Genomic DNA, 26,222 nt, shown 5'->3' on the forward strand with positions numbered 1-26,222 from the left:
AATAATATGAAACCGTTTGTCTGTGTCCTCATGTGCATGTACGAGACAAACAAACCTGGACTGACACATACTACTACAGACCAAAACTCCACAGGGAACCTTTAAGTACAAATAGGACACAATAATGCATAGGTATTCACTCTCTTAACTACAATACTTACACCATCACTGATGCAGCCAATTGTTTCCAGAAACCACATTAGATGAACAGAGATCAATTTGGTGTAATCAAGTGATTTAAAGGTTATTAAAAAGAGGGTGAGGGTTAAGAAAATACATCCATATTTACCTGGCCTACTCTGCAAGTGTGGACAAACATGAGGATGTAGGCATGTGCTGCAGTAAGAGCATGTAGCAGTGGTGTGGCACGGGCTGACAACGTGGCGTCGGTGACATGGCCTGCGTTAGCCAGTTCCCTGAGAAGCACAGACCCACCAGGCACCTCAATTGGTCGATGAAGTGGCTCCAGAGATGTCAGGATACTGTCCAGTTGGCACAGGCCCTCCTGGAGTACCTTAGGCTCATGTGAGAGAGTCTAAGGGGAAAAAAACACTTCAGTCTAAATTAATTCAAAATTATTTTGCCTCGTCATCAAATTGCCTAGGGTCTGCAGATTACAATAAGTTATTTGGCTAAATCTGACACTTTAACAAAAATAAAAATAAATATCACCAAAGTGATTTTCTTTTGTGCTCACCAATATGGACTTGCAAACACCAGCCACAGCTTGGCAGGCAGCAGAAGTGGGGAAGTCTATGGGCAAGTTGGGCAGGCCCAGAATAGAAACCAGAGGTAGCAGCCCCTTCTGGGTGACAAACTCCTGACAGTGGTCGTCTGTGGTGTTGTTGCTCAGTATAGATTCCACAAACTTCATCTGAAAAACAAGTGAATTGCAAAGAGATGAGTGAAGGTGAAGGTTGGGGGGGGCACTGCTTTATAGCATGGAACATTTCTCAACATACCCACACAAAACAAAAAGAATCAACACTCACCACGTTCAGAATATAATCCATTAGAGGAATGGGTATCCGCTCCTCAGTGCCCACTACCCTGCAAGAATCCAAAATAAAATCCAGAAATCAAAATGATCGCCAATGAAAACATTTGAAATTAAGTCAATTGACTTGAAAAAACATAACTCAAAGTCTGTAAAGAGTTGTTGTTCTATTCTATTGTGTTATGAACTCAGCGTCATACAGTTCAAGTGGAACTGACTGTCTGTTGCTCTCTGGTTCCCCCTGCTGCTGGCTGAAAGTGTGGAGGGCTTCTTCTTCCTCTTCATCCTCACTTGAAGCTTCTTCAGCAGCGTGGCTGGAGCGTGCTGGTGGCACCGCGACAGTGCCGTCTGCTTTCTGAATAGACGGTTTCTGGCAGATGTACTCAGGGGCTCGACCTAGGTTGCAGATCTCCTCCAGTAACTGTAACATCAATTTAGCTTTAATTATCCTGCCAAATCATGTGGCGACAGTTGAAATACTGCTTGTAAATCAAGGTACACTACCTTAATAATGGCAGTAGTAGCATCAGTCTTCAAAGTGGGTTGGTGCCTCATGAGCTCGTCCACAGCACTGCCCAAGTTGGATGCAGTGTCACCTGAAGCCAAACACAGACCATGTCATCCACTCCAGCAGGTTCCACAGGCAAAGATCTGAATAACACCACACATACACTCCAACTCACCCAGCGGGTCAGAGCTGCGTCGCCGTCGCATGGCAGGCAGGTAGTCAGGGGACAAAAGCACTTTGAAGAGGCGTTCAAAAGGCTGGCACTGAACGAATGAGTGCAAGCCTCTTGCATTCAGGCACAGGGCACTGAACACATTGGGGAGAGAACCTAACACTTCACGGGTAGCAGGAACCTGGAAAAAAGAAAGAATTTAGGCAAAAAACAAAACAAAACAACAGATAGGAGGGTAAAGTAACTAAGGTGGGCTAACCATTACCCTTCCCCCCGCATCAAAGACCCATTATCAATCTGTGCTTTTTTCACAGAGCTGGCTCACATTGTAACCCTTTACACAAAACTTGACCACCTACACTACTGTTGACAATTTCTTCACACAACATGCAAATAAATTTAATACAAGTCTGCTATACATCTCATGTGGCATTCACAATACAGCAGTGTAATTAGAGATTCATTAATCAACCAGCTTTAAAACAAAACAATAAATTAGGTAATTTTAAGTTGTAGGAGAGACATTACATTTCTCCCCATCTGGTACGCAAGGGTCTCAGGTATTTTGATCCATCTAGAGGTGAGGTAACTGGATGTTACTGCCTAGTGATAAGTGTTTCAGACTAAAGTTAATAGTGATGTCAATTTAATGAATTCATCCACAGGTCTGAACCCTTACCTATGGACACAGGGAAACCCCTTTACACTGACAGTCAACCAATATTCAAACTGAATTAGGAGCTCAACAAAAGGGTAGACTTAAATGATAATGATCTGTCAGAGACAGAGAAAAAAAAACACAGCACACAAGGGCAGTGCTAGAAACTCACATCTTTGATGAGAAGGGCATGCAGCATGACATCAGTGAGACCATTATCCTGCAGGGAGGAGAGCAGGGATGGCTCCTGGAACACAAACACCGTCACAACCTCTGTCGCTATAAACCCAAAGAACAGAGACAAGAGCAGGGTGGGGTAAAGAGAAAAAGGAAATCATTATTCAAACTGATAGCAAATTTGACATTTTAACAGTAATAAAGCTAACAGTAAAACAACGTCACACACAACCCCCTTCTCCGGCTGACACACATTTTAATGTGACAAATTTTGCATCTCTGAAATCAAGTGAGAGCACGTAGCACAGTCAAAAGAGTACTTGAAGGGCTTTCCTGAAGTGTTACTGTGAACTCACCTAAGAGGAACAGTGAAGGGCCATAATATTCTGCATTACTGATGATGTGCTTGAGTGAGGTAGGCAAGGACCCATCCATTACTTGTGAGAAAAAAATAAAAATAAAATAAGACATACACACATTAACATTTCCATAATGAAATGTACAAATCTTGAGGTAACAACTTATGAATCTGTTAAACATGCACAAACAAGAGTATAGAAAGTACAAAAGTATAGTATAAAACTGCTGATCTCAAGCTAATCTATAGAAGTAGTATGAGGATGACAATAACTCACCATGTCGGATACCATCAGAAAAGGCAGGATCCTGGATGGCTTTCTTCAAGAAATTTAGCATAGACTTTAACAGAGCTGCCCTCTGGGGGATACACTGCACACCTAGGGAGACAGCGTGTCATAGTTATGATGAGAGTACAATAATGACAAGTGTTTGTGTGTGTGTGTGCGCGTGCACGTGCTGTGTGTACCTGCACGAGGCGTATTAGCAGCACTGTTCTGTGCTCGGTGGTCCACCTCTGGTCTGGAACCGGAAGATGTGGACGGTCCAGGGCTGCTTTCCATGGCAACTTCTGACACTGTGAGAATACATAAAGTTGGCAAACCAATACAACAGCAGGGAATTCTTTATGACTTGGCAATGCTAATGAAAAGCCTCGTCTTAAGAATAGTGACTTACTCTCCATGTCTGTGTCCATGTCCTCAGACTCCACAGCTGTACTAGGCCTCTGGATCTTTGGCTTGATGACAAAAGGGCACTCTTTCCTTGACAAGTCCACCTCATGCTACATGATACAAAGTGATTGAGAGAAGAATGAATGAGTCTGGCAGAAGTTTCATTGCCTCTGTTGTTGAAGTCTGCTGTGTCAGGAATAGAGAAGTGCAAAGTGCATAACCAACCTCTAGCCTGCAGATGAAAATGGAAAGGCCGCTGTGAGACTGAAAGGCAGCCATGTCAAGGTTGGTGATGAGGTCCACGACCCGTACTGCTCGTGTCACAAAAGTGATCTGGTCCTGCTCGTCACCCAGGAACTTGATCACCTATAAAGAAAAAGGTAATAAAAAGTATAGACTTAAATTTCTTGAAAAGAAAACTACAATTGTTAATGACGTATAGGTGGGATGAGGATATACCTTCAGGAGAGCTTCCATCATGCCACAGGAGACAAGGGCTTCCCCTCCAGCATCATAGCTCGCCAAGTGGTAGAGGAATGAGAAGAGTGCAGTGGCAAACTGGTGCGGGTAGGGTTCCATTAAAGGATCTAGAAAATAGAAATCAAAAGTTAACAAACAGAACTCCATTTTATTCGTCCCATCAATTTGTGCATCACGCACTGAAACGTTACACAAAAAGCTTTGCCTGGACCCTCACCAATCATTGCTTGTATACAGTTGCGCACCAACACAGGCAAGAAGCCATGGTAAGAGGCAGTGCCAGTGCAGTCGATGATGTTTGAAAGCTTGGGCGTCCTCTCCAGATGGACAATCGAAGTTAAAGTGCGCAAAGATGCTGCCTTGATATCCTGAAGAACAAAATCAAATACATATTTAAGAACACAGAAAAACTTTAACAAAGGGACTTGGGAAAGAGACTCTGAATTGAAACTGGAGAATACACACATCTGAAAGTAATCTCGGTCTGACTAAAGCATCTAACGTGATTTTACAAATTCAGTGCTACTGTGGCATATGGATTCAGTAGAACGACAGTGATTAAGCAGAAAATTAAAATTACTTTCTTACCACAAGCTGTTTGTCTGTAATCTGTAAAACATCCACCAGCTCCTCTATCAATCCATTATACAGAATACTGTTGGCTGACTCTTGGAGTGCATTTGAATACACTGCAAAGAAACATTGAAAGTAAGCAGTTAAAACTTGAAGCAAAACTTCATACTGTTGCTTTATGTTAGGAAGAAGGCTTCTACTCACCCAGTATAGAGATGGCATGTAGTCGGGCCTGCACAGCCTGCAACCTTTTTTTGTGATTTGAGAAACCATGGGCCAGTCGAATGTGTGTAAACAGCAGTGTCTGCTTGTCTTTAGGGATGTTGTACATCACGGTCAGCGACTCCATTATCTCAGATGGGCTCTCTGAAATCTGATGGAAACAGAACACCATGAGTAAAGCTGAAGAACCTGAGGTTCTATTACTTCACTCTTAGATCTGACAGTTTCTAATCTGACTGTACCTTGTCAAGCTGCTCGATGTGAATATAATGTAGTGTGTTACTACTTGTCTGCTGGGGAAATAAGAGTTCAGAAAGGTTTAGGAAGAAGTTGAGCCATCACCACAATATTCCAAAAATATATTTAGTTTTTACTACAAAAGATTTCATAAATATAAAAATTTGGTCTTTACCTTCCTCTCTACTTTGACCTCAGGGCCTGGTTCAGCGTAAAACTCAAAATGCAGTGTTGTGGCACTGGGAGGGTACTTCTGCTCATGTACCAATGGGGGGCAGCATTGTAAGAAAAGACAGTATTTATAGTGGCTAATCAGTTTAATTTGACAGTCTTTATTTATAAACATAAAATAGCTGTAGGTAGCTGACCACCGCTGTCACCCTGTAAAATTCTTACCGTCATTAGCAGATCCCTGCAGCACTCAGCCAGACCAAAGCCATTCTCCTTTCCTCCCCAGCTCTACAAAAAAGAACAAAGAGAGTAAACAATACAGCTCTTTCTCTTGAGGGACAGGAATCATAGCAATAGGAAAACAATGGCATTCACTAGACCTCAGCTAGGTGTTGCAGACGCGCCAGTAGAGGCGTCCTTTTGTCAGATCCCAGTCTTGTGATGTAGTTGGAGCGCTTACTGAACACATAGAGCAGGTTCAGCACAGACAGGACCACTTGCATGTCACATGACGCTAACAAGGTGGTTAAGTGCTGTAAAGGGGATGGGAGTGGAAGATAAAAGAGGGTTAAAGTTAGTGGGCTGCTTTCCTCTGTGACATATATAGTCCAGAAAAGCAGAACAGTGGTCGAGAATGTACTAGGTTCAAGCCTACCTCTATGGAGCTGTAGAGGTGCCTAGAGAAGCTATACTCAATGAGCAGGGCTGTGAAGTTGAGCACTGCCAAAAGCAGGGCTTTGAGCTGTCCATTGTCTGGGCGGTCACACACCAGCAGCCATGACATACTCTCCACTGTCTGGCCTGCATCACACAGAATGCCATCAAAGCGGTCCAGCAGATCCACCCAGTGGTAAAGCTCACACTGTTAAAGACACACAAAACCAATAAGTGATAAATCAAGTTATGGTTAGTATCAGAGACCTTTGTATTTTATTTAAAAACATAGGGACTACTGGATTACTAAGCACATGACAGATTTACTAAAGTAATATTATCTATAGCTATTATATCTATAATTTAGATACAGCTTGCTCTCTGGGTGAATCTCTGTTTAGACCGGGCGCGGAACTTAACTGCGACACACCAATACACATTACGCAAATCGACAAATTCCCATCAACAATTACGTTGAATTCCCCCCGCCCTCCAGTATAGCTAATCACAGCATAGTTGTGAACATTAAACTGTACTTAATTAAATTTTGTCAGACGACATTTAGATCTTAAAATAATGATTTGCAGTGCAGCTGCTTGAGACTACCGGCTAACATGTAGGATTGATAGCAATTAAAATGCTATTTCACACATTTCACATTCCTGTTGTGAGACAACAGAAAGTGAAAAAGTGGTAAATGAGAAAAACTGTGTGAATTCAGCTTTAATAAGCATGAGGGAACTAAACGGATGATTAAAGAACATCCCCCATTCACAGTTGGCTGTGTTGAGAAAACTTTCTGTCGTCTCTAACTTTTTGTGTGATTACTAATTTTAAATGTCGATATAGCTGACCAAACAGCATAGCTGTTGTCATTAAACTTGTATTTATGTTTGTCAGACAATGTCGCAATCTTACAATAATGATTTCCAGCGCAGCAGCTTGAGAATGCCTACTGGTTAACATGTAGTATTGATGAGCCGCAATAAAATAACTATTGCATACTTATTTAATTAACACAGTCATTTTCAGACAACACTGTGACCATAAAATAATGATTTTGTCAGTTGGGATGTCCCACTCCTTACCAGATGTGAGGGAGGTGTCTCTCCATCTGTTTTTATAGGTGCTTACCTTGCCAATATTCCAGGTCTTGATGTGCTGCAGTTCAACCAGCAGTTGCTCATCACTGCATGCCTTGAGCTTCTCTATAAGTATCCTGCAGTCAGCAGGCTGTTTGTTCAGAAGAAGAAAAAAAAATGTTAATCAAGCAGAGTGCACAGACAACCTATGACTGTTTTCTACTAACACAGTAACAAAGTATAACACCTTTCAGCAACGCTATGGCGCGCCAAGATGTTAAAATGTGCATTTCCTCTGTGAACTAACAGTAGGGGGCAACCATATTGTAATCTCAGAGGTTTACTTGCTGTGTTACTGCTAGAAACCAAAAATGTCCAGCTGCTGCTTAAATGCTTACCACTGTTATGACTTTTATTGTGAAGCATCTCTAGGAAGTACAGCTTTACCATCACCAAGGTTAGGTAATGACAGCCTACTTCTTGTTTTCAGTGCTCTTTTGGTCAGCACATCATTTTGCAAGGGAGGAATGGTGAAGCAGCCACAGTAAACCTAAGAGCTGCTTGTGACAGGTGCCTATTACTGTTGCAAATTTTACTGTTGCACAGTAAGCATGACATTTTACTAAGCTCTCCTGTTGTATAGGAAATCATTTGGACTGTGGTCCCATTATGGACTTCCATCAGATTTGGTCATAGTAAAGCTCAGCCTGGATATCCCAACTGTATGGAAATTAGGAACTAGTTAGGCTAGAAATTATACTCACAGCTTCTGTAGGAGTTTTCTTTAACTTGCTTCTGTCGACCTTCATTGTCGATCTCTATTTGTTGCTCCTGTTGACAAATGTCCGTGAACATCGGAAAACATGTGTTGCTGAATCTCAATGAGTTAAGATACAGGACTACTTAGATTTATAATTTGTAAATAAACCAAACATTCTACTTTAAACATTTAAACACTTTAAAAACTATGATACATTTAGATACAGATTTAATAACCATGAACTTGTACACAGCTTGAAATGTGAAATGTACTTACAGAAAATAATTTGGCAATACCCACTTAACAGCATGTTCCAGTCACGTTACCTGCAAAACGATGGTACAAATCAAAAACTAGCAACAGTGACCCATAATACAGAATTCTTAGTACAGTAGGTGTACACTGCGTTGTCAGATGCATCAATCTCAAGAAAGGATAATTTACAAAAATGTTGTAGTAGGTAAAGCTGGTATAAAGGATGCATAACAGAGCACCCTGATTATACATATGGAAATGAGTACATGATGTACTGTACGTAAAATTAGAAAATATAGACAGTTAGTTTTGAACAAAGCCACCCAGCTAATAAGCAAGGGCAGTTGATATGGGTATTACCCTTAAAAGATCTGTGGCAGCTAACAAATCACTGATCCCAATCATTGTTTGAAAGGAACAGGATTTGTTTAGGTTATCTAGCAGGTTTGATCGTCACAAAGCAGACTGAGACAGAGCATTAGCTGGTGGCTAGCTAGCAACATACGACACAAAGTTAATCAAATCAGGCTGGCCCATTTTTAATGGCATAAAATCTCTGTGTTACGTTTCGCGTATTATTTGTGATTCAAGTGATAGCTTAATGACAGTTCGCTACCTCATTATTTGTTTGCCCATCAGCAACACAAGTGACTTGACGCTGACAGGTTAAAGTAGTAGCTACCTAAGTTAGCTAATGCAACCTTTGCTAATAGCTAACGTTATTTACCTACCGTTAAAAGCCCACTATACACACACGTTAGACTGCAGTTACTAGTCACAAACGAGACTGGGTTTATTGGTGGCCGTCTAGCAACACGTCTTACAAAATAATACACATCGAGAAGCTCGACGTACGAAAGAAATCGATCAGTAATGTTTTCTACGGAGTTCACGTTAGCCCCTGGCCAGCTAACAGTGAGCTACCGGCAACGTTAGCAAACGATCTTCTCTTGAAATACTTAAAAGCAGTTGAACAACACCAGACCTTAAAAAAGTAAACCGAATCAGAAACAAGTCATGTGTGTAATCACCGGCAAACATCTAGAATGTAGATAACCAAAAAACAATCAAGTCGTTTTAGCCATTTGTGCCACAGCTGTCAATTCAGATCTCACAAATTCACAATACTGTCCTGACCTGACTCCTCACTAATTTAGGTCGAGGCTGCGCAGGCCGCAAATCAAGCCCGCACTCCCCGCTCCAGTACCATCCTTGCTCTAAGTAAAAACGAAACTGTAAACACCACTCGGTGACCAGCTACAGTTAGATGGGCTTGTGTCAAATGCTAGGAACCGGGTAACGTTACTTTGCCAAGGCTCTTACCCTGGTTCCTCAGCTAGACAGTCGTAGCACGCGCTAGCTAGCAAGCAAGCTAGCTGCCGTTAGTTGAGTAGCAAGCAGAAACGCATAATAACTCGCTGAATCATTGTCGGACGGGTCTAACGTGACACTGCGAGTTTTGTTTTCAGTTGTCGTTCGGGCAAATTGTCTACCGGCTCATTAAAGAAATGTCCTCATCCGTCCGTTGGATTATTTTTCAGAGTATCCGCGCTTGTTTCCATAGCACATAGGCACTGGCTGTTGGCACAGTCATCATGACTCTGGGTAGTGTGCAAAAAGTGAATAACGTTACGACGGGGAAAGAGTGGCCACTGTTTATCGATGCATTACATGTTAACATGAGGCAAAGGCATCACCTTAACAGTTTATAAGGTCCTCAACATTTGCGATCAACACAGGTCTCCGTGTGACAACACCCGCAACAAAAACACTACAATAATAACGAATATGACTACACAATCCTTAAAATTGTTTTCATCAAAATATATCAGGTGCACAGCTTTCAATCACGCCATAGGGGAATACATTTAATATGTGCATCCCAAGTAAACATGCAACTGATGGTGAAAAGTGACCCAAAAATACAGTATAGAATATTGGAAAATTAAAACACACTGGATGAACACAGCTGCAGTATTTGATATATGTAGCCTACGGTTTAAAAGAAGATTTACTAAAACTGGAGCACATTTGGGGATGACTAAACCAGCTAATAAGAAAGCAAATATTTGTCAGCTGATTAAAGCTCACTAGTGTTGGCGATGATAAACTTCAATGTTGATAACTCTTCAGGTAGTTCAGTCTTTTTTAGGTTAGCCACAAGAACATCATATGTGCCAGGCTAATATCACCTCTCTCCAGTAATATTAATCCTTGCTTCTAATATTTAAATGTAGATTAAAATACACATACAAAGTTGCATGATTATTGTTTAAATATGCCATCTTTATCAGATGACACCAATGAATTTACAGAATGTTTCCTCTAGAGTTTAACCTGTCTGGTACCATCCTAGTTTGTGTTAAAGCATTTTCAAATCTTCTTTAAGGAAGTCCTTTCTTAACTGATTCACTTTTTAATCAAAAAACACTTATTATTTCCATCCACACATTTACCTGTATGCAAATTCAAACGGGTAGGAACTCATTTAATAAAACTCTTCAAAACATATCTGGATTATAATGAGAAATGGATTGCCATGTTTTCTAAAAAAAGAAATGTTGCGGCAATATCAGCTGACATTGGTTTATCAGAAATATTGATATTGTATATTGGCAGGTGTGTAAATCTAATTTGCATCACATAAAAGCTGTATATGCATTAGATGCATTTTGACCCATATTTTGCTTATTTCAAACTTAAAATATTTGTCATTTATAATGACTTGATTTCCATTCCATATATCAGATATAATTTGTCATTGTATACGTATATTATTTACAGTATATGGTCTCACATTTAAGAAGCAATTGTTGTGTTTCTGTTAAAATAAAGAAGGAATATCATTGTCAAATCTTTTTTTGTTACTTTCAGAAGTTATATATATCATTCATCAATCACATAGTGGTCAGCTTCTAAGAGTTTGACTTTTTCCAAAGTAATTTTCTGGTGCTATGAGCATCCCTTGCCACTGAGCTCCATTGTGCTGAGGTGAACTACAGCTGATGAATGCAAATTACAGTAAATCACACCAACACCATCTGGATGGATGGATGGATAAGACCACAGGGAAGAAAAGTTTACATTGTTTAGGCTAAAATGTCCATGTAAGAAGCTATTAGAACTTTTTGTACAAGAAATGTAGAACATAAGCTAGTTTGAATTACGGAACAAAATAATTCAGATATACCTAATTTCACTGCCAGAAATATCTTAACAGTGACAATGTGGTATGGAAAAGGGCAGAAAATGAACTCTTACTGTTTTTGCATGTGGTTCATTATATTAAGCATAAGTCATGGTCAACTGATTTTGAAGGATGTATGGGCTTGGAAGCAAATATTGATAACAAATCAATGTATTCCTTATGTATTCACGTGTTTCACCATGACAGTTTTAGTCAATGTAGTAAATAGGTTAGTAGTACATACCAGAAACTGCTTTGGTTCAATAGCTCCACCTTTCTCATCCTTGTCTTGCTCTGCAGTTTCTTTAAACTATCTGAAAACACAAAACAATCAAATATGACAGAATAAGAATAAGCAACTTGATCATTGGCAAACTACTTCAACTGACAGGTTCACACACTAAAACTAAGCTGGTGAAAAGGATACGCATTTATGGCAACTTCAAACCTGACACCACCAAGAAATACTGTGATATATAGGTCAATGTGTTATGAGGGAAGCAGAATTGACACTTTCAAATCCCACATCTATCTTTATAGCTTTGGAGCCTGCATTGTTCCCCTTTGTGCGTGTGAGTCTGTATACATGTCTTTCTGGTAGATATCTGCGGTTTAACACTTAATAATACATCAAGAATTTATTAGAAAATGTGTTCAGTCCTTTGCTTAGCATGTGTTACATTAAAACATTATTTGATTTATTTTTTTGCAATATGTCTGCACAACACAAACTGGAGTAATGCACATGTAAATATCTGCCACACTGTTTTTTGTCTGCAATTTTTTTTTAATTATTTCTCTTTCTGTTTATTTCTTATTTATATATTTCCACATTTATTTATGTCAGTTATGTTTGTCTACGTGTAGCACCTTATCACCAAAGCAAATTCCTCGTACGTGTAAAATACTACTTGGCAATAAAGCTCTTTCTGATTCTGAAATTCATCACTTCCAATCGAAATTCTATAATAAAAACTTCAGCCAATTTGTCTGCCACACAACTAGGCTGCTCAACTCAGTTTTGCTTTCGTGATGCCTGTGCATGCCTTAGTTGGGTCAATCAAAATGTATTGTAGATGTATGCAAGTATCATTATGAATAACCCACAAATATCAGTAGTGCTACATTTGATACAACATGCAATCTGAATTTTAAGCCATAAGGATCACTAAATCATCTGGTACTTAAATGATAGTAATCAGGACGTGCATCATCACACACGCAACTACCTGAGGTTCCTCAAATTTGGTCTACATGCTCACATATTTTCAGACAAAATATTTACAGGTCTCCTTTAAGCTGCCTGTGCTTTAAAATTAGCTTTTGGGGACCCCTGCAGATGCAGATGAACTTGCCAGTGAAGAACTGGCCTGAATTAATAAACTCAGCAATTGTTTTGTAACAGAATAAACCTACACAGTATGCAGAATCCCCAACTACAATACCATTCCTGCTGTTGTCATGGAGGGCGAGGGAGGCTGACAAGGACCAAAGGGGATGCTGACAGGTACCACAGTTTACATTAATATAGTTTCCGCTGTGTTCACTGAGAGACATCCTTGTTTCTTTTCAAAGACACGTAAATGTGATGTCCGTTAGTGGACGCAAGTTAAGCCAATTTGACAGTGTAGGGCTCTCGCATGAACGAATTTAATTTATGACACGTCCCCAAACAACAACGCAGCATTAACGTTAATATTAGCAACTGACGTTGTGATTTGGTCAGATCATCTGTATCACAGAATAAAGTAATGGCCGGAGATATTGCCTTAGTTTTAGTAACATTACAACACTCCCCAACTCGTTTATCACTCCCCAGTAAGCTAGGTTAGTTGTAACCGTGCTCACATTTTTTGCCAATGTTACGGAGGTAGCTACCTGACCGTACGCACTTAAGGTTAGGTCTATGGTGCCGCTAACGTTAGCAAAGTTAAAAGCTAGTTAGGTGACGTTAGCTAGGTTCATTAGCAGTTTAGGCTAGCGTTAGATACTTCGGCTCCAATTCAGCTTTGAGGGCTAACGTTAGCAGATTAACGTTACGAAAAGTCAAACTGCAACCTGACACACATTTTAATTCTCACCGGCAATTTGTACCATCATTCCCGGGGAAAGTGAGTAGCAATTGAACGAGGATACTGCTTTGACTTGTGGTTGTACAGAGGCGCACATACCCACACACAGTGGATATGTGTGTGTATGTGTGTGTGGCGTGTATGTTTGCAGGTTTCGCGCGAGCTAACTTAGCTAGCAGCGAGAGCTCCGCACAATGCTCTATCAGCGGGATCGTGGCTAAATTAAAAATGGCGGTTTACACAGCATCAGATCCGTACTTTACCCTTAAAAAGACACTGGCTTTGTGATGTCGGATCCCTGTGACGAGTGCGAATCATCGATGGTAGTTGTTAACGAAGAGAACTGTATGCCACCAGATAGCTAAAACCCACGTCAATACCATGGAATAGGTCTTTCTGCTTACCTCGAGTGCGTGTTACATTTGCTTCTCCATCTTGCACTAGCGAGTGGTAGGGCACTTTAGATCTCGCGCGAATACCTGCTGCTGCGTTTACCCAGGGCACTCCCTTGTACAAAAGCGACGCTAGCGCGTTTTGGACATATAACTGTTTCCAGCCTCAACGCTGTGATTAGATGTGCAAACTAAAGCACAATTTCTCCAGGCTTTATGAAAAATATATTTTAATTCAGTTTAATTTGAAATATGAAACTATTCAAACTCACTGACAATTAGGAAATAAAGACTGTAAATTTTTTTTTATTAACAAATGCATTTAATCCCTATTTAGACGGGGAAATTTGTATTTAAAACTATGCAATGGAAATAATGTTTAGATGTGAAAATTAATACTTACATTAATTTTACAACAAAAAAACCCTGAGAACAACTGTGGTCATCACTATTCATTCAATATCTAATGTGGCATGTTAACATTATTAATCTGTACTTTCATTGGAAGAAATAATTAAGTGCAGATGTGTTTAATACAACACAATATTTTTTGTTTTATCTTAATGACTATCCAATACACAAATTTGCCTAAATCCCAGCTTGGTGAATGCAATGAACATGGAGTTCTCCAGTAGATAGAAAAAAGAAAGGTAATAATTTTGCCCACAAATCACACTTTTGGTGATCCTAAAATAAATTCAATGAAAAAAGGAATTTTGCCCAAAGTATTTTTTATCTGTTCCAGGTCGTATTTAAACACATCATGTTTAAAACACACAGTATACACCAACACAAGAGTGAATATCAACAATAACTAATATAAAACTTAATGGATGACGTTAAACAAGGGCATTTTTCCCCAGAACACTTCCACTATTATACTGACAAGACAGCATGACAAACTAAGCATGACAATTACTGCGTACAAATATAAAAAAATTAACTATTTCAGATATTTTCCAAATACAGCAATGTATCATGTACACGTTATGTTAAGAAAGATTTCAAAGTTTTTGAACTATAAAAAGAACTTAAATTACAACATATATTTACATATCAATTCATATCCTGCATCTCCACAACCTTTCACACAATTACATCTACACTTTTGCCAACATTTTATCACAAGCACATTCTGTGGAACGAAAGCATGTCTAGATCTGGACCAAAAATGCTGCCAACACTTGGGGCACATCTTATGGCAGCTTACAGGAAACTAGTCTCTTCATCTCATAATATTTTTCTGCTCTTTCAATGTAGCTATATACATTACAAATATTACAAATATTTACAACGACAACTTAAAACTGTAAAAAAAAATTCTAACAAAGCAATGGATACATTTTTTGTACAGGAAGTAAGTGGTTGGAAATAATTAAATTAGGGACCAAGAAGATGAGGTGGTGAAAACATACAATGTTAAAACAGGCTAAGAGATGGCTAAATGCTCCCTTGTAAAATAAATAAATATGTTCAGAATATGACGTTCCTCTTGGCATCAGTTGAGGGCTTTCTATATTATGTGCAGAGCTACAGTGACAATCAGTGACAAATTCCTTCAAATATAATGAATACTTGTGGAATACTGGGTGCTGACCATGTGCATCCACTGTTTGTGTGTCAAGATTGGTGTCCTGTAATTGTCATGCCACACAAGATTGTGTTTTATGAGGTAAAAGACAACTAAACACAACACTATAACTTCATGACTCCGTCTCTCTGTGTGAGGGTGATGCAGGAATTACATTTTACCTGACTAGAAAATGTACTGTTCTTCTTTCCCTTTTAAAAAATATATGGAGAGTAAAATGTCTTTGCATAAATAGAGCCAATAAAAATAGCCTAGCCTAAATAAAACAAAAAAAATGTATTATTCTAGTTAAATCAATGTCCGCCTGTCATCTTGTCACAATTTCCCAATGACAAATAGTATGCAATCATGAGAGTTACAACATTAAGCGTGCATCTAGCACACTACAGTGATTAGTTGTGAAAACACCTTTATGCAGATGGATATGGAAGTGGAGTGCCAAAACAGGCTGCTAATTAGCCAGGCAGGGTCACTGGTGTAGGACAAGATAAAGTTCAATAACCGTGAAAACAGTAAACAAATTTATCTAGAGTACAAAATATAGACCACTCTCTATTTTCTTCAGACCTACTTCCAAAAAAAGCCTTTTTCTTCATTCCCACTTAAAAGTCTTCCGCTACATTTCCAACATCTCTCACAAGAGAAGTTTGCCGTTACGGTGAATTTTCAGAATTTTTCCAAGTCTCTGTTTTGCTGTTGCAAGTCCTTTCTTTGGACGTTTCCCTGAATTAAAGTGAAAAGAGAAAATCCATGAAAAAATATGCTGTCACAGAGATATGAAATTATGCTGTCAATGCCTTAAGTTTATGCTTACCTTGACCGACTCCTGTTGCACCTTGGCTGGCTAAACCTGCAGGGGATGCACCAGAGTGAGAGCTGCTGTTCTGCGGAGACAGTGAAGGTCGACGTGAACTGAGGAATACACCAGGGGCCATTGCTCCGCTGCCTCTAGGGCCTCCGGGGCCAAAAGGTCCAGGCCCTGCTGTGTATTCATGGTCCAACAGACTAGCGGAGTAGTAATCCATCCTCCTGTCTGGGCTGACGTCTGCTGCAGACTCTGCAGCAGGTGGTGGTGAGGGTGGGGCTGGCTCAGACTGAACAGGGGGAGGAGTGACTACAGGAGCAGGAGGACGCTGCTTTTTGGTGTACTTCCTTTTAGCAGGCTTTTGCTGCTCCTGAATCAAAACAACAAAAAATAATCTAGAGTCATTATTTTTTAATGAAAGATGCGTCAACTCCACATTATTCAATAGACTAGGGTTGGCAATATGTTATATACCGTGCCAAGGTAGAAATGTGTCCACTGGTAGAGATGTTTTCACTGTAGGAGCTATCCCTTTGGCTTTATTCAGAACTGCCTAATACATACTACTGGCTACCACAGTATGCAGTATCGAGTACCTACTACATACTGCGGTTTCCGGTTATGGAAAGCATAAGTAAACAATAGGAGAAATATGAATGTAACTACCAGTTATAACTTTTTTTGTGTAAGGAGAACAAGGCTGCAGCCTATCTGTAACGAAAGTGACGTTATAGCAAGTTGCCAGCAATAATGATAATTAAGCATGCTAAGATAATGTCTGATATCACAAAGACAGCAACATTAACCTTAACAAGCGGTCAATAAAAACAACATGACATGAATAACTTATATCTAAAGTAGTTTTTTGTTATCAGGGACAGAGCAGTTATATTCATCCTTGTCCAACACTGATGCAGGGATGTTGCTGTTTCCATTTCAATGCAATACAATGACCAGTTGTTGAGACTGTCAGATTAAATAACAATTACATAAAAAAAAAAAAGGTTGTTGTGACCGTTCTAGTGCTCTGCACTGGTACTGGAGAATTTTTCTAAATCACTGACATCCGGGTATTTTTAGCATACTGCAGATTTTGCTTTTGTTTGCATACTGCATACTACATGCTATGTTTGGCCAAATAAGTACATAGTAGTATAGTATGCAATTTCAAATACAGCTTTAGTGTCTCCACCAATTTCACATAGTGGCCAAACTGTGTAATTACAACTTCTGCATCTGTTACATGATGCACACCAGCCCAAAACCCCTTTTCCCCATAGACTTTGTGAAAGATATGATACTTTCAACATCACAGTAGGAACACTTAAATAGCCAGTTATTTTCTTAGGCATAATGAACACGCATCAGAGCCACGGTACTGTGCCGTCCTGCAGAGCGACTGGGAGGTGGGGTTAAAGGAAACACTAGTGCGCTTGCTCTTTGGGCCACCCAAATGCGGAAGATCTGGGTAATTTTATACGCGGAAGTCGAACTTGGCTTCTTGCACCACTGACAAACTTTCATAGGAATAAATGGGGCCCCCGCCTCCGACGCTGCATCCAGTTCTCTTTGCACATCCCTGGTCTCTGCTACTGTATATTCGTGGCAGGCTACATAGCAACTCAGGGCTGGATTCTCGCGGGATTTTGCAAATCCAGCTGCCTCGCAAGGTAACGTAATTTGGGTGGCAGGACTGCTCAGCACCTTGTCACGTGACGTGAGGTCAACAGTTCATGGCAGTAATGCTTCTCTAAGCTGGTTTGCCGACCGCTGTAGAAGAATAGCATGACAATATGGAGTAGAGTGACATTTTAAATATAGAGCAGTAGTTTTTTTGTTTGTATGGAATTCCCCCCTCCCAAAAAGAAAAAAAAAAATAAATCAAATTTGATGAAGTACAGAATGTTTATTTTAAATCATTTCCTAAATGAATCTACAGAACAATTAATGTATTGTTATATAAAATAACATTTGCCGCTTTTTGTCCACCTCACCTGCTGTGCAAGCTTGGCAGCAGCTGCTGCAAGACCAGTTTCCACAGATGCGACTCTTGCCCCTTCCCTTGCTGGCCGATCTGTTTGGGAAGGGTGGGCATCACCCTGGCTATAAATGAAAAAAAAATTGTGAAGATGTCATCAAGAAGTTAAAAAAAAAACACCTGATCTGTCAAGCTGTTATGTTCAAGCCAATTACCTTTTGGGCTCCAAGGTGTGTCATCCCAGTTTTTCTTCCGCTTCATCTTAGCCTTGTTAGCGTGGTCCTCCTCATCAGACTCCAAGGACGGGTAAACTTAAAACAAACATTTGATTACCATAATTAAACATTGGCTTGATCAATAAAAGCAATAAACTTCAGTGCTTTGACTAGCATTGATTTGGAGAGCAGTAGGTGACTGAGTGTATCGCTCACCATAGTCTGAATCTTTAAAACAGGTTCCCAGAGTCTCTTGCTCATCTGGACTCTCCTCATCACTAAGGTGACGAGCTGGCCTTTTAATTGGCCGTTTTCCAGGCCGCTGGATGACAGGTTTCTTCTCGGGACTTCCTGTCTTTTTGACCCCTCCAGTCACCCATACGGCCCTGCCACCCTTTTCCTTGACCACCCCTAATCCCTCTGTCAGGCCTCCAGAAATAGATAAGGGAGATGAAGACGAGGAAGACGAGGACGAGGAAGGGGGGTTGGCCATGGACAGCATACCCTGAATGGCATCACGAGTGCTGGGAGAGGCTGGGGCTTCCTCACTGAGAGAAGGACAGAGTTGAGCAATCACTCATCATTTCAAAAATAACTCCTAAACATAGTGTAGAGTCAGAGCCATTGCAAATATGTGAACTATGCAAGTTATTGGATTCTTGCAACAGCACAGTGAGGCATTTATTCCCACTTGTGTCCTAAACTATTGCTGGTATTCACTGTTATTTAAACATCAGGAAGTATGTTTCAAATACACAGCTTCAATTTCAAAGATCATGAAATTATTTACCTATTCAAATAAATACATTTTAAAATATCACCACAGACTCCTCCTACACTTGAGTGTTAAATAAAAAAAATTACTGGAGATCTAACCTGAGTGTTGCTGAGTCCAAGCCTGCCACTTGCTTGCTGGCCTTCAGTAAGTCCAGAATGCCCCCCGCGCCACCCTTCACTCCGTGGGCGGCTAGTGCCTCTTCATCCGTGGTGTAATCCTCCTGAAGCCAGATGCACAAACATGCTATTGTTACGATTTAACCAGTGCTGTAATAATAAAATTCTGGTGATTAATGCACGACATAGGACATGGTAAATAAACTGATTACCTACTACTACAGGTTTAAGGCAAGAAATCACAAGCAGGTTATTCCATTTGACAGAAGACAGAGCCTATTTTGCCACGATGAAAGTGTAATGATGTACAACTGTTTCGATGGGTAAGCAGTTATCATAAAATAGCATAAATTATTGTTAGAATGGCTTGCTGTTACAATATATATAATTTAAACTGGCAACCTCATCAGTGATTGGTTGTTCATCTTGTGCAACAAGCCTATAGACTGTGATATGCTGTAAACCAGCTTGATCTAACTGAAAACAGTATTCATCACTGTGGGGTGAATTTAAGCAAGTAACTACAACATAACAAACATCATCTGTGACGACCTATGACCAGCTCGATGCTTAACGTAGAGGTAGAAGCTGAATGTTTGGTATGAAAAGCGTAACGAAGCTAAACTTAAAGCCATATTGTAGTCTTATAGTCTATAATCTTTATAGCTGCATCCTGCAATGGCAGGACAGAATCCATAATAATCTCACCTCAATGTCAAAGTCTACCTCTCCTGGCTCCCTAATGCGATTGGGGTCAGAGCAGGGTTTGGCTCTGGGAAGCTTCCTAGGAAGACCTGAAGACATATTTGAACACAATTAGGTTCAAAATCACAGTATTAGGTACTACATGTAATCAACAGTCCAAGCGTTCAAACAGTTAAACTGAACTCTCGTAAACTTCGCTGTCATGGTAAAAGGTATTAAAGAAATATATGTCCATACAAGAACATGGTTGAAGTCAAATTCTCACCACTTAGTTTCTTTTTCTTGCCCGGTCCTGCAGGCTTGCGTCTCAGAGGAGGGGTCTCGTCAATCTGTAGCTCATCCTCGGACTCCAAGTCAGACAGACTGGATCCCTCCAAGGCAAGATGTTTGTAGTTTCGAGCACTTCCTGCACCATTACTGCTGCGGTCCTTCTTACTAAAGCCAGGGTTTAAGATGTAAGAACCCAAACCTTTGCTAGGGGCATCAGATCACAATGGTAATAGAAACACACTAATTAGCTGCAAAGCTTACCCTTGGATTTTTCCATTTGTCAGCACAAGTTTCAGTTTGCTTTTATTTAGCTTCCCTTCAAACTCTTCTAAAGGCAACTCCAACTGGAAAGACATAAAAATCACAAGCAAATATAAAGATGTACATTCAGACATGAAAAAATACTGAATAAGCATTCAAATCATCATCACAATGCGTTTGGAAACACTGTACCTTGTTCTTGTTTTTGGACTTGGCAGGCTGAAATTTTTTGAGTGTATGTTTGGTGTGGATCTCAATTAGGTCAAGTTCTCCTGCGTCTGCCTTAAGTAGCCCCTTCTGAGTCTTCTTCTTGGTTCCTGGGGGCCCAAGACCCCCTATCACCTCCTTGGGCTTGGGTCCTTTCTTTTTTCCAGGAGGACGTCCTGAATTCTGAGAGGTGGTCAGGGGAGCTTTAGGGAGCGGCGAACCAGGAAACTGAGGTCCACTGCGGCCAATATTTTGCTGGAAGATATCCTATTAAAAGAGAGAATACTGCTTAGACATAAAAACAAAAAAGTTATAGTATAGGGTTGGGAGATTAACGGAATTTTATTTGTTATTGCGATTTTGACTTCTAATGATTATGAAAAAAGATAAGGAGATAAAACGATTATTGTGCCACATTTCAGTGTTATGCAATGTTAAGTACTATTTCTTATTTCATGGGCTATTTGGGAAATGCATGATGTTTCCTAAGTCAATGAATAATCATGTTCAAAAATCATCTAAATATTGACTGAACTAATTATGATTTCTGCCATAATTGAGCAGCCCTATAATAGTAATAATAATTTCCTTATATACATATACAAAATTAAAAACAAAGCTAAAAGCATGCAAAAAGTTTCAGGGATTCTATTTACCTCAACCAGACGAATCTCCTTGGCCAGGTCCTTCACTAGTGTCTGAGTATTGATGGTTTCTGGAATCTCCCCTTCATGCTCTCCTAAAGCCTGAATATAGGGACATAACTATCAAATCATGTTTCCTCTCCATGACCACTAACTTCCTGAAGTTGACCACAACATATCGTTTTAAACAAACAAACAAATCAGTGAGCTTTAGAGGTGCTGCTAAGCAGTTTTTGCTATCATTTGACAGAACCAGGCTAGCTGTTTCCCAGTTTCCAAACTTTGTGTTATGCAAACCTAACAGCTGGCTGTAGCTTCATATTTATCAGACAGATTGGAGAGTGGTTATGATGTCCCCCCCCCCCCCCCCCACCAAAATCTTTCTTTTAATGTTGCAATTCAGTGTTGCCATTTCAGATGAAAAATGTCCTGTGCATTACCACATTATAAAATGTAATACTATTATGTAATGACCTACATAAAAATATGATTTCATGTAATAATAATAATTTTGCTGTAGCACTTTGGTGATGCTTGCATACTGTCCAGTGCAAAATTAAACACATTACAACATGCCATTGTCAGAATTGGTTATAATTGGAAATAAACCAAGAAATGAAACAAAAAAGGAAGGGAGTAAGGAATAATATACAGTCAGGTAAAGATAAAGCAATTGCATAAGATTTTGCCAACCTCTTTACGAGTCCAGCCACGGAAGGCATTGTTAAGGGCCTTAGCACCGTGGACCAGGTAAGTGGCAGGATGTCTGCGGTTTTCTCTCAAACCTGTGAGACAACATAACACAGAGTTAATAATATCACAGTGACAAACAGTAAATACAGGTCAATCAAGTAGTTTACATAAAGCCATAACATGAATATTATGAAATCCATTGAACTCCCTCACCTCTAAAGGTATCAAGAAGGTGCTTTCCAACATACCAGCACACAGTCTCAAAGTTGGGGAATTTGAACAAGTCTGCTGTGCTTAATCTCTTCTCTATTTCATATGCCCTAAAAATGACAACACCGCACAAGAAAAGTCAGATATTAATGGTTATGATTACCTCTTTAGAGATGTGACTGGAAATCAATGGCATTAGCCGATTTTATCAAATAACTCTAAGAACTATAAGCCCTGGGGACCACATGTGAGGAACTACAGTAATTCAGGGACTAAAATGTCTGTTTAAGACATTTAAGTTTCCATCATATCTGAAGTGTCATGAAAATACAATAAGATTACATGAACTTGGTACAGAAACAGTGCAGAGGAAACTAACCTCAGCTGCATGTCAATGTTGAGACTATGCAAGAAGTTTCCTCCAAAGGCCAGGCAGTCCACTGGAGTCAGCACAGCATGGATCCACCCTAGAAGACAAGCATACAAACAAAAGTGTAAACATTACTAAGATTCAGAGTTGTTTGACTAACACAACGTTTCTACAACCAATGTTCCTGTAGCTAACAAAACAATTACGGCTTTACCTGTTGGTATGAATAAGGTGTTTCCTTGTTTGACAGAGCACTTGTAACACATATCAACCTGGTCTCCAAAGAACATCTCATTCTGGTTAGATGAGGAACTCCACCGCTCAAAAAGTGCCAAGTTGGCTGGGGTGGGGGAAATTAAGTAGAAGAGTTTCTCGCCCTAAACAGACAGAGAGAGACAAGCTCCTAAAATAATATACACACATTTATTTTTAAAAAGGAAAAAAATGTTTTGCGGTCAGTGTAACTTAAATTTCCCAAACATGACTGAAATTCTTCTTCCTCTCACCCTCAGGACATGATACCATACTGAGGTGCCTCCAAAGTCAATATGGAAGTCTGTGTAGCTGTCCTTCACTCCCATTAGGCAGTACTTCTGCACATTGGGGCGTTCAAACACAGACTCTTCAGGCCAGAGGTTTTCCACCCATGACAGTTTCCTCACAATCTTTGGAGTCTCCACCAAGTTTGAGAGCCTAAAACAAGTCCAACGCTTGTCATTAGTCTCCAAAACATCACATCCGCAACTACACAACTTCACTTCAAAGTTTGTTTTTTCTTTTCTTAGTTCAACAGAATTTGATAGAGAAGTAACATTAAACTCAAATAACAACACTGCAGCATAATGACAAACTGAACAGTCAGTAAAGTGAATGTGTACCTGGTCTCAGAGAACTCCAGGCTGATGACATTGAGCACTTTCTCTCTGTTGGGGCTGTTGTAGTATTCAACAAAGTCCCCCAAACGCATCTTCAGGTCACACTGGCGAGACACATCAATCACATCTATCTCTTTGTCTGGACCTGCAATTAGAACAAATTGAACAAGTTAGAGAAACGTGTAGATGTCTTCATTACCCTGACCAACACAACACAGGAAGCTATTTTAATTTCTCATGAAACACATTAGCATAAAAATTTTCAAGAACAAAAAATATCTATGTATTTAAATTTAGTAATAAATGTGTCAAAACTTTACCGATGTAGTGCTCTACATCGCTAACACTGAATGACGATGGAGGAAGAGTCATGCCTAGGCCATCTCTCCTCAGCACCATGACCGGAACACTGAATGAATGCTCCTCCAGAAACTCGACAGTCAGCTGCGCGCCAGACGGCTTTAGTAAGACTTCATCCGCACTGTCACAGAAACACAAACAGATGTGCACAAGTTTTGATTGTGTCGCAGAGAGAAAATATTCAAAACAGAATGCTTTACAATTGTTATAGTACAGCACAGGCTCTCAAACCAACCCAAGAGCAGAACATCTATACTAGATCAACATAAGTACAATATAATGCAGTCACATTGCAATAACAATGCAATAAAAAGTACCTAATGTTCACACCTCACGTTTTAGTGCTAAAACAATGTGATGTACACTACAACATGCACATCATTTAACGGATATCATGGTTTTATCTTTAAACTTGTGAATAACAAACTTTTGTTGTGGTAGGATGTTGGGAGAGCCTTACTTTGGGAAGGTGCGGCTCCGTAGCTCCCTAACAAATTGTGGGCTGCCCGTCTTAACAGGCCGACTTGGGTCTCTTGCTCCAGCACCACCATCTGTCTGCTTGTTGCCGCCACGGCGTTTGCGCACTGAGAGTAAGAAGAGACAGAGAAAAAAAAAGATTATTATGTATAAGTAAGTAAATAAACAAGATCATAACAATTTAAGAAAGGTATACTTGAGGAAAGGAAACTTACTGACAGATGGCCCATGGGTGACCTGACAGTTGGGGCAGTGATACAGGTCAATCTCAGCTGCTTTGTCCTCCTCAACCCCAACACAGCTACACAGAAAACATTCTCATATCAGACAAAGAATGTGCAGAATGGATAGCTGAATGAACTGTGATAGGTCAGATGCAGAGTCCACCCGCATGAATTATGCAACTACGATACAAACCTATCTCAAAGTACTTACATCAAATTTTAATTTCATTGCACACAGACAACAACTTGATCAATACAGTGTTAAATCTGAAAATGACTTACCTTCCATGAAACCAGTCTTGACAAATGTCACACTCGATCATGAAGCGTGTCACATCATATGGCAAGCGACACAAGCAGTACACTGGTACTGATGCCATACTGACTGTGTGTGTGTGTGTGTGTGAGAGAGGGGGGACTAGCTTTCAAACGTTACTAATGTTAAGATGCAAAATCTATTGTTTCCGGACGGCAGGGACTATTTAACAAACTAAATACTTTTATGTAATAAGGGTCGTTAATGTTTCTGTTGAACTGAACTGTGTCACTTCAGATTCCAATTCACTTGGAAACCTGTTGAAATATAGGAGAAAGAAAAAACGTGTAAATACTTTGTAACACAATGTAACTGTTACTCCTGCAACCTGAGATGCAAGCTCATTCAACTAACGTTAACTGGATAAAACTAGTCATTTTGGTAGCACAGCATTAATATTAAGAGTAACGTTATGAAAGTATTTAATATATTATTCAAATGCATAATTGGAGAAGCAGTAGTTACCATATATCGCTCCTAGAAGTATTTTGCTTCTACTAACTAGCTAACGTTAGTTGTTAACAGTAGCCAACTAGCAGGTCCTAACGTTAGCTCACTGTTTGTAAACACGCTATGCTCCGTCAATGTTGTATTGCCCTCAAAGCACTAACGTCTTTAGCAATTGAGCTAACGTTAGCCATGTTAGCCACGAATGTAGCTAAAGTAAGCAGCGACTAAGATGTTCACTTTAACTTACAAGAGAAATAAAAATGGAAATGGTGCAGTTATTGTATGTTTTTATTTAAAAGAAAAGCTATATGCAACTGTAACGGCTGATTGATTTCAGCCAAACAAAGAAACGTCGTTTGCTAGCTAAACTGATATTTAGCGCTAGCAACTCACCGACATCTCGCTGCGGCAGGCCAAGCATTCATAAACCGTTGTAATCCCTAGGCAAGCTCGGGGTTAGCTGCGGCCTTATTATGCAACGTAACTTATTAACAATTTGCTTTACCACATTTCCTTTTATCAACTCCGTAATGGCCAAATATAGAGGACAGATGCAGTGTGAATCCACTGGATCACCAAAATAAAACCCGAAGCGACCTAGACGACCACAATAACTAGGAATAACGGCGTATTTAACTACATCAACGCCATTTCAAAGGTAGTAGCGTCAGACCGTTGTTGCTGCCGTTGAAAGAACAATAAAGTTGCAGACAGTCAAATGTTGAGTTGCATTCAGGAAGGAACACGTTGCGGAACGTTCATGCGTCAAAAAGTTGCAGAAATAATAGATCCCATAGATTTATAGCAGCCTGCAAACTTGGTTTATTTGTATGCATTAATGAAAAAAAACGCGAGTGCATTAGAATGTACAAATCATCCAGAGACGTGTAAATCGATTAATTGCATATTATATTAACTTTTATTTTCCTCAAGCATCATCTTTTCGTCACTATGAAAGCTTTTAAAGGTATAAATCAATTTTTATTTTTTAATGTAGGCTATTTGTTTACCTCATACTCAGTCAGGTTTATTCCTCCTGTTTTTGCATG

At 39.8% G+C, this 26,222-nt stretch overlaps 2 protein-coding genes across 16 annotated transcripts in view; both read right to left on the reverse strand.

The window, feature by feature from the left end:
- Positions 1-13,718, reverse strand: part of huwe1 (HECT, UBA and WWE domain containing E3 ubiquitin protein ligase 1) — a 46,113-nt gene extending 32,395 nt beyond the window's left edge. For 8 of the 15 annotated variants that reach the window (XM_038722586.1, XM_038722593.1, XM_038722592.1 and 5 more), the window contains exons 1-26: positions 13,641-13,718; positions 11,409-11,478; positions 7,999-8,048; positions 7,727-7,793; positions 7,015-7,113; positions 5,882-6,088; positions 5,607-5,759; positions 5,452-5,514; positions 5,231-5,308; positions 5,061-5,111; positions 4,801-4,969; positions 4,612-4,712; positions 4,241-4,391; positions 4,003-4,130; positions 3,769-3,909; positions 3,548-3,653; positions 3,339-3,446; positions 3,148-3,249; positions 2,869-2,949; positions 2,508-2,614; positions 1,681-1,858; positions 1,502-1,593; positions 1,198-1,418; positions 993-1,050; positions 698-874; positions 290-535 (exon numbers count right to left, since the gene is read on the reverse strand). In XM_038722586.1, coding sequence (XP_038578514.1) covers positions 290-535; positions 698-874; positions 993-1,050; positions 1,198-1,418; positions 1,502-1,593; positions 1,681-1,858; positions 2,508-2,614; positions 2,869-2,949; positions 3,148-3,249; positions 3,339-3,446; positions 3,548-3,653; positions 3,769-3,909; positions 4,003-4,130; positions 4,241-4,391; positions 4,612-4,712; positions 4,801-4,969; positions 5,061-5,111; positions 5,231-5,308; positions 5,452-5,514; positions 5,607-5,759; positions 5,882-6,088; positions 7,015-7,113; positions 7,727-7,771 — 2,862 coding nt within the window. In that variant the 5' untranslated portion in view covers positions 7,772-7,793; positions 7,999-8,048; positions 11,409-11,478; positions 13,641-13,718. The other 7 variants (XM_038722597.1, XM_038722596.1, XM_038722588.1 and 4 more) reach the window with 6 other exon arrangements.
- Positions 13,719-14,342: 624 nt separating this feature from the next.
- phf8 (PHD finger protein 8) lies at positions 14,343-25,857 on the reverse strand. The gene is given in 23 exon segments (XM_038722598.1): positions 14,343-15,942; positions 16,034-16,394; positions 18,019-18,098; positions 18,101-18,127; positions 18,218-18,313; positions 18,434-18,765; positions 19,094-19,215; positions 19,820-19,905; positions 20,082-20,251; positions 20,348-20,430; positions 20,540-20,821; positions 21,211-21,300; positions 21,892-21,983; positions 22,105-22,211; positions 22,481-22,568; positions 22,686-22,848; positions 22,978-23,164; positions 23,350-23,491; positions 23,667-23,827; positions 24,167-24,290; positions 24,399-24,484; positions 24,690-24,980; positions 25,567-25,857. Coding segments are annotated over 22 exon segments (3,066 nt in total). The 5' UTR covers positions 24,788-24,980; positions 25,567-25,857; the 3' UTR covers positions 14,343-15,853.
- Positions 25,858-26,222: the final 365 nt, after the last annotated feature.

Source organism: Micropterus salmoides, unplaced genomic scaffold (genome assembly GCF_014851395.1).
Source record: "Micropterus salmoides isolate LMB-PRFRI ecotype aquatic unplaced genomic scaffold, ASM1485139v1 Ms_hic_scaffold_16, whole genome shotgun sequence".
Taxonomy (NCBI): domain Eukaryota; kingdom Metazoa; phylum Chordata; class Actinopteri; order Centrarchiformes; family Centrarchidae; genus Micropterus; species Micropterus salmoides.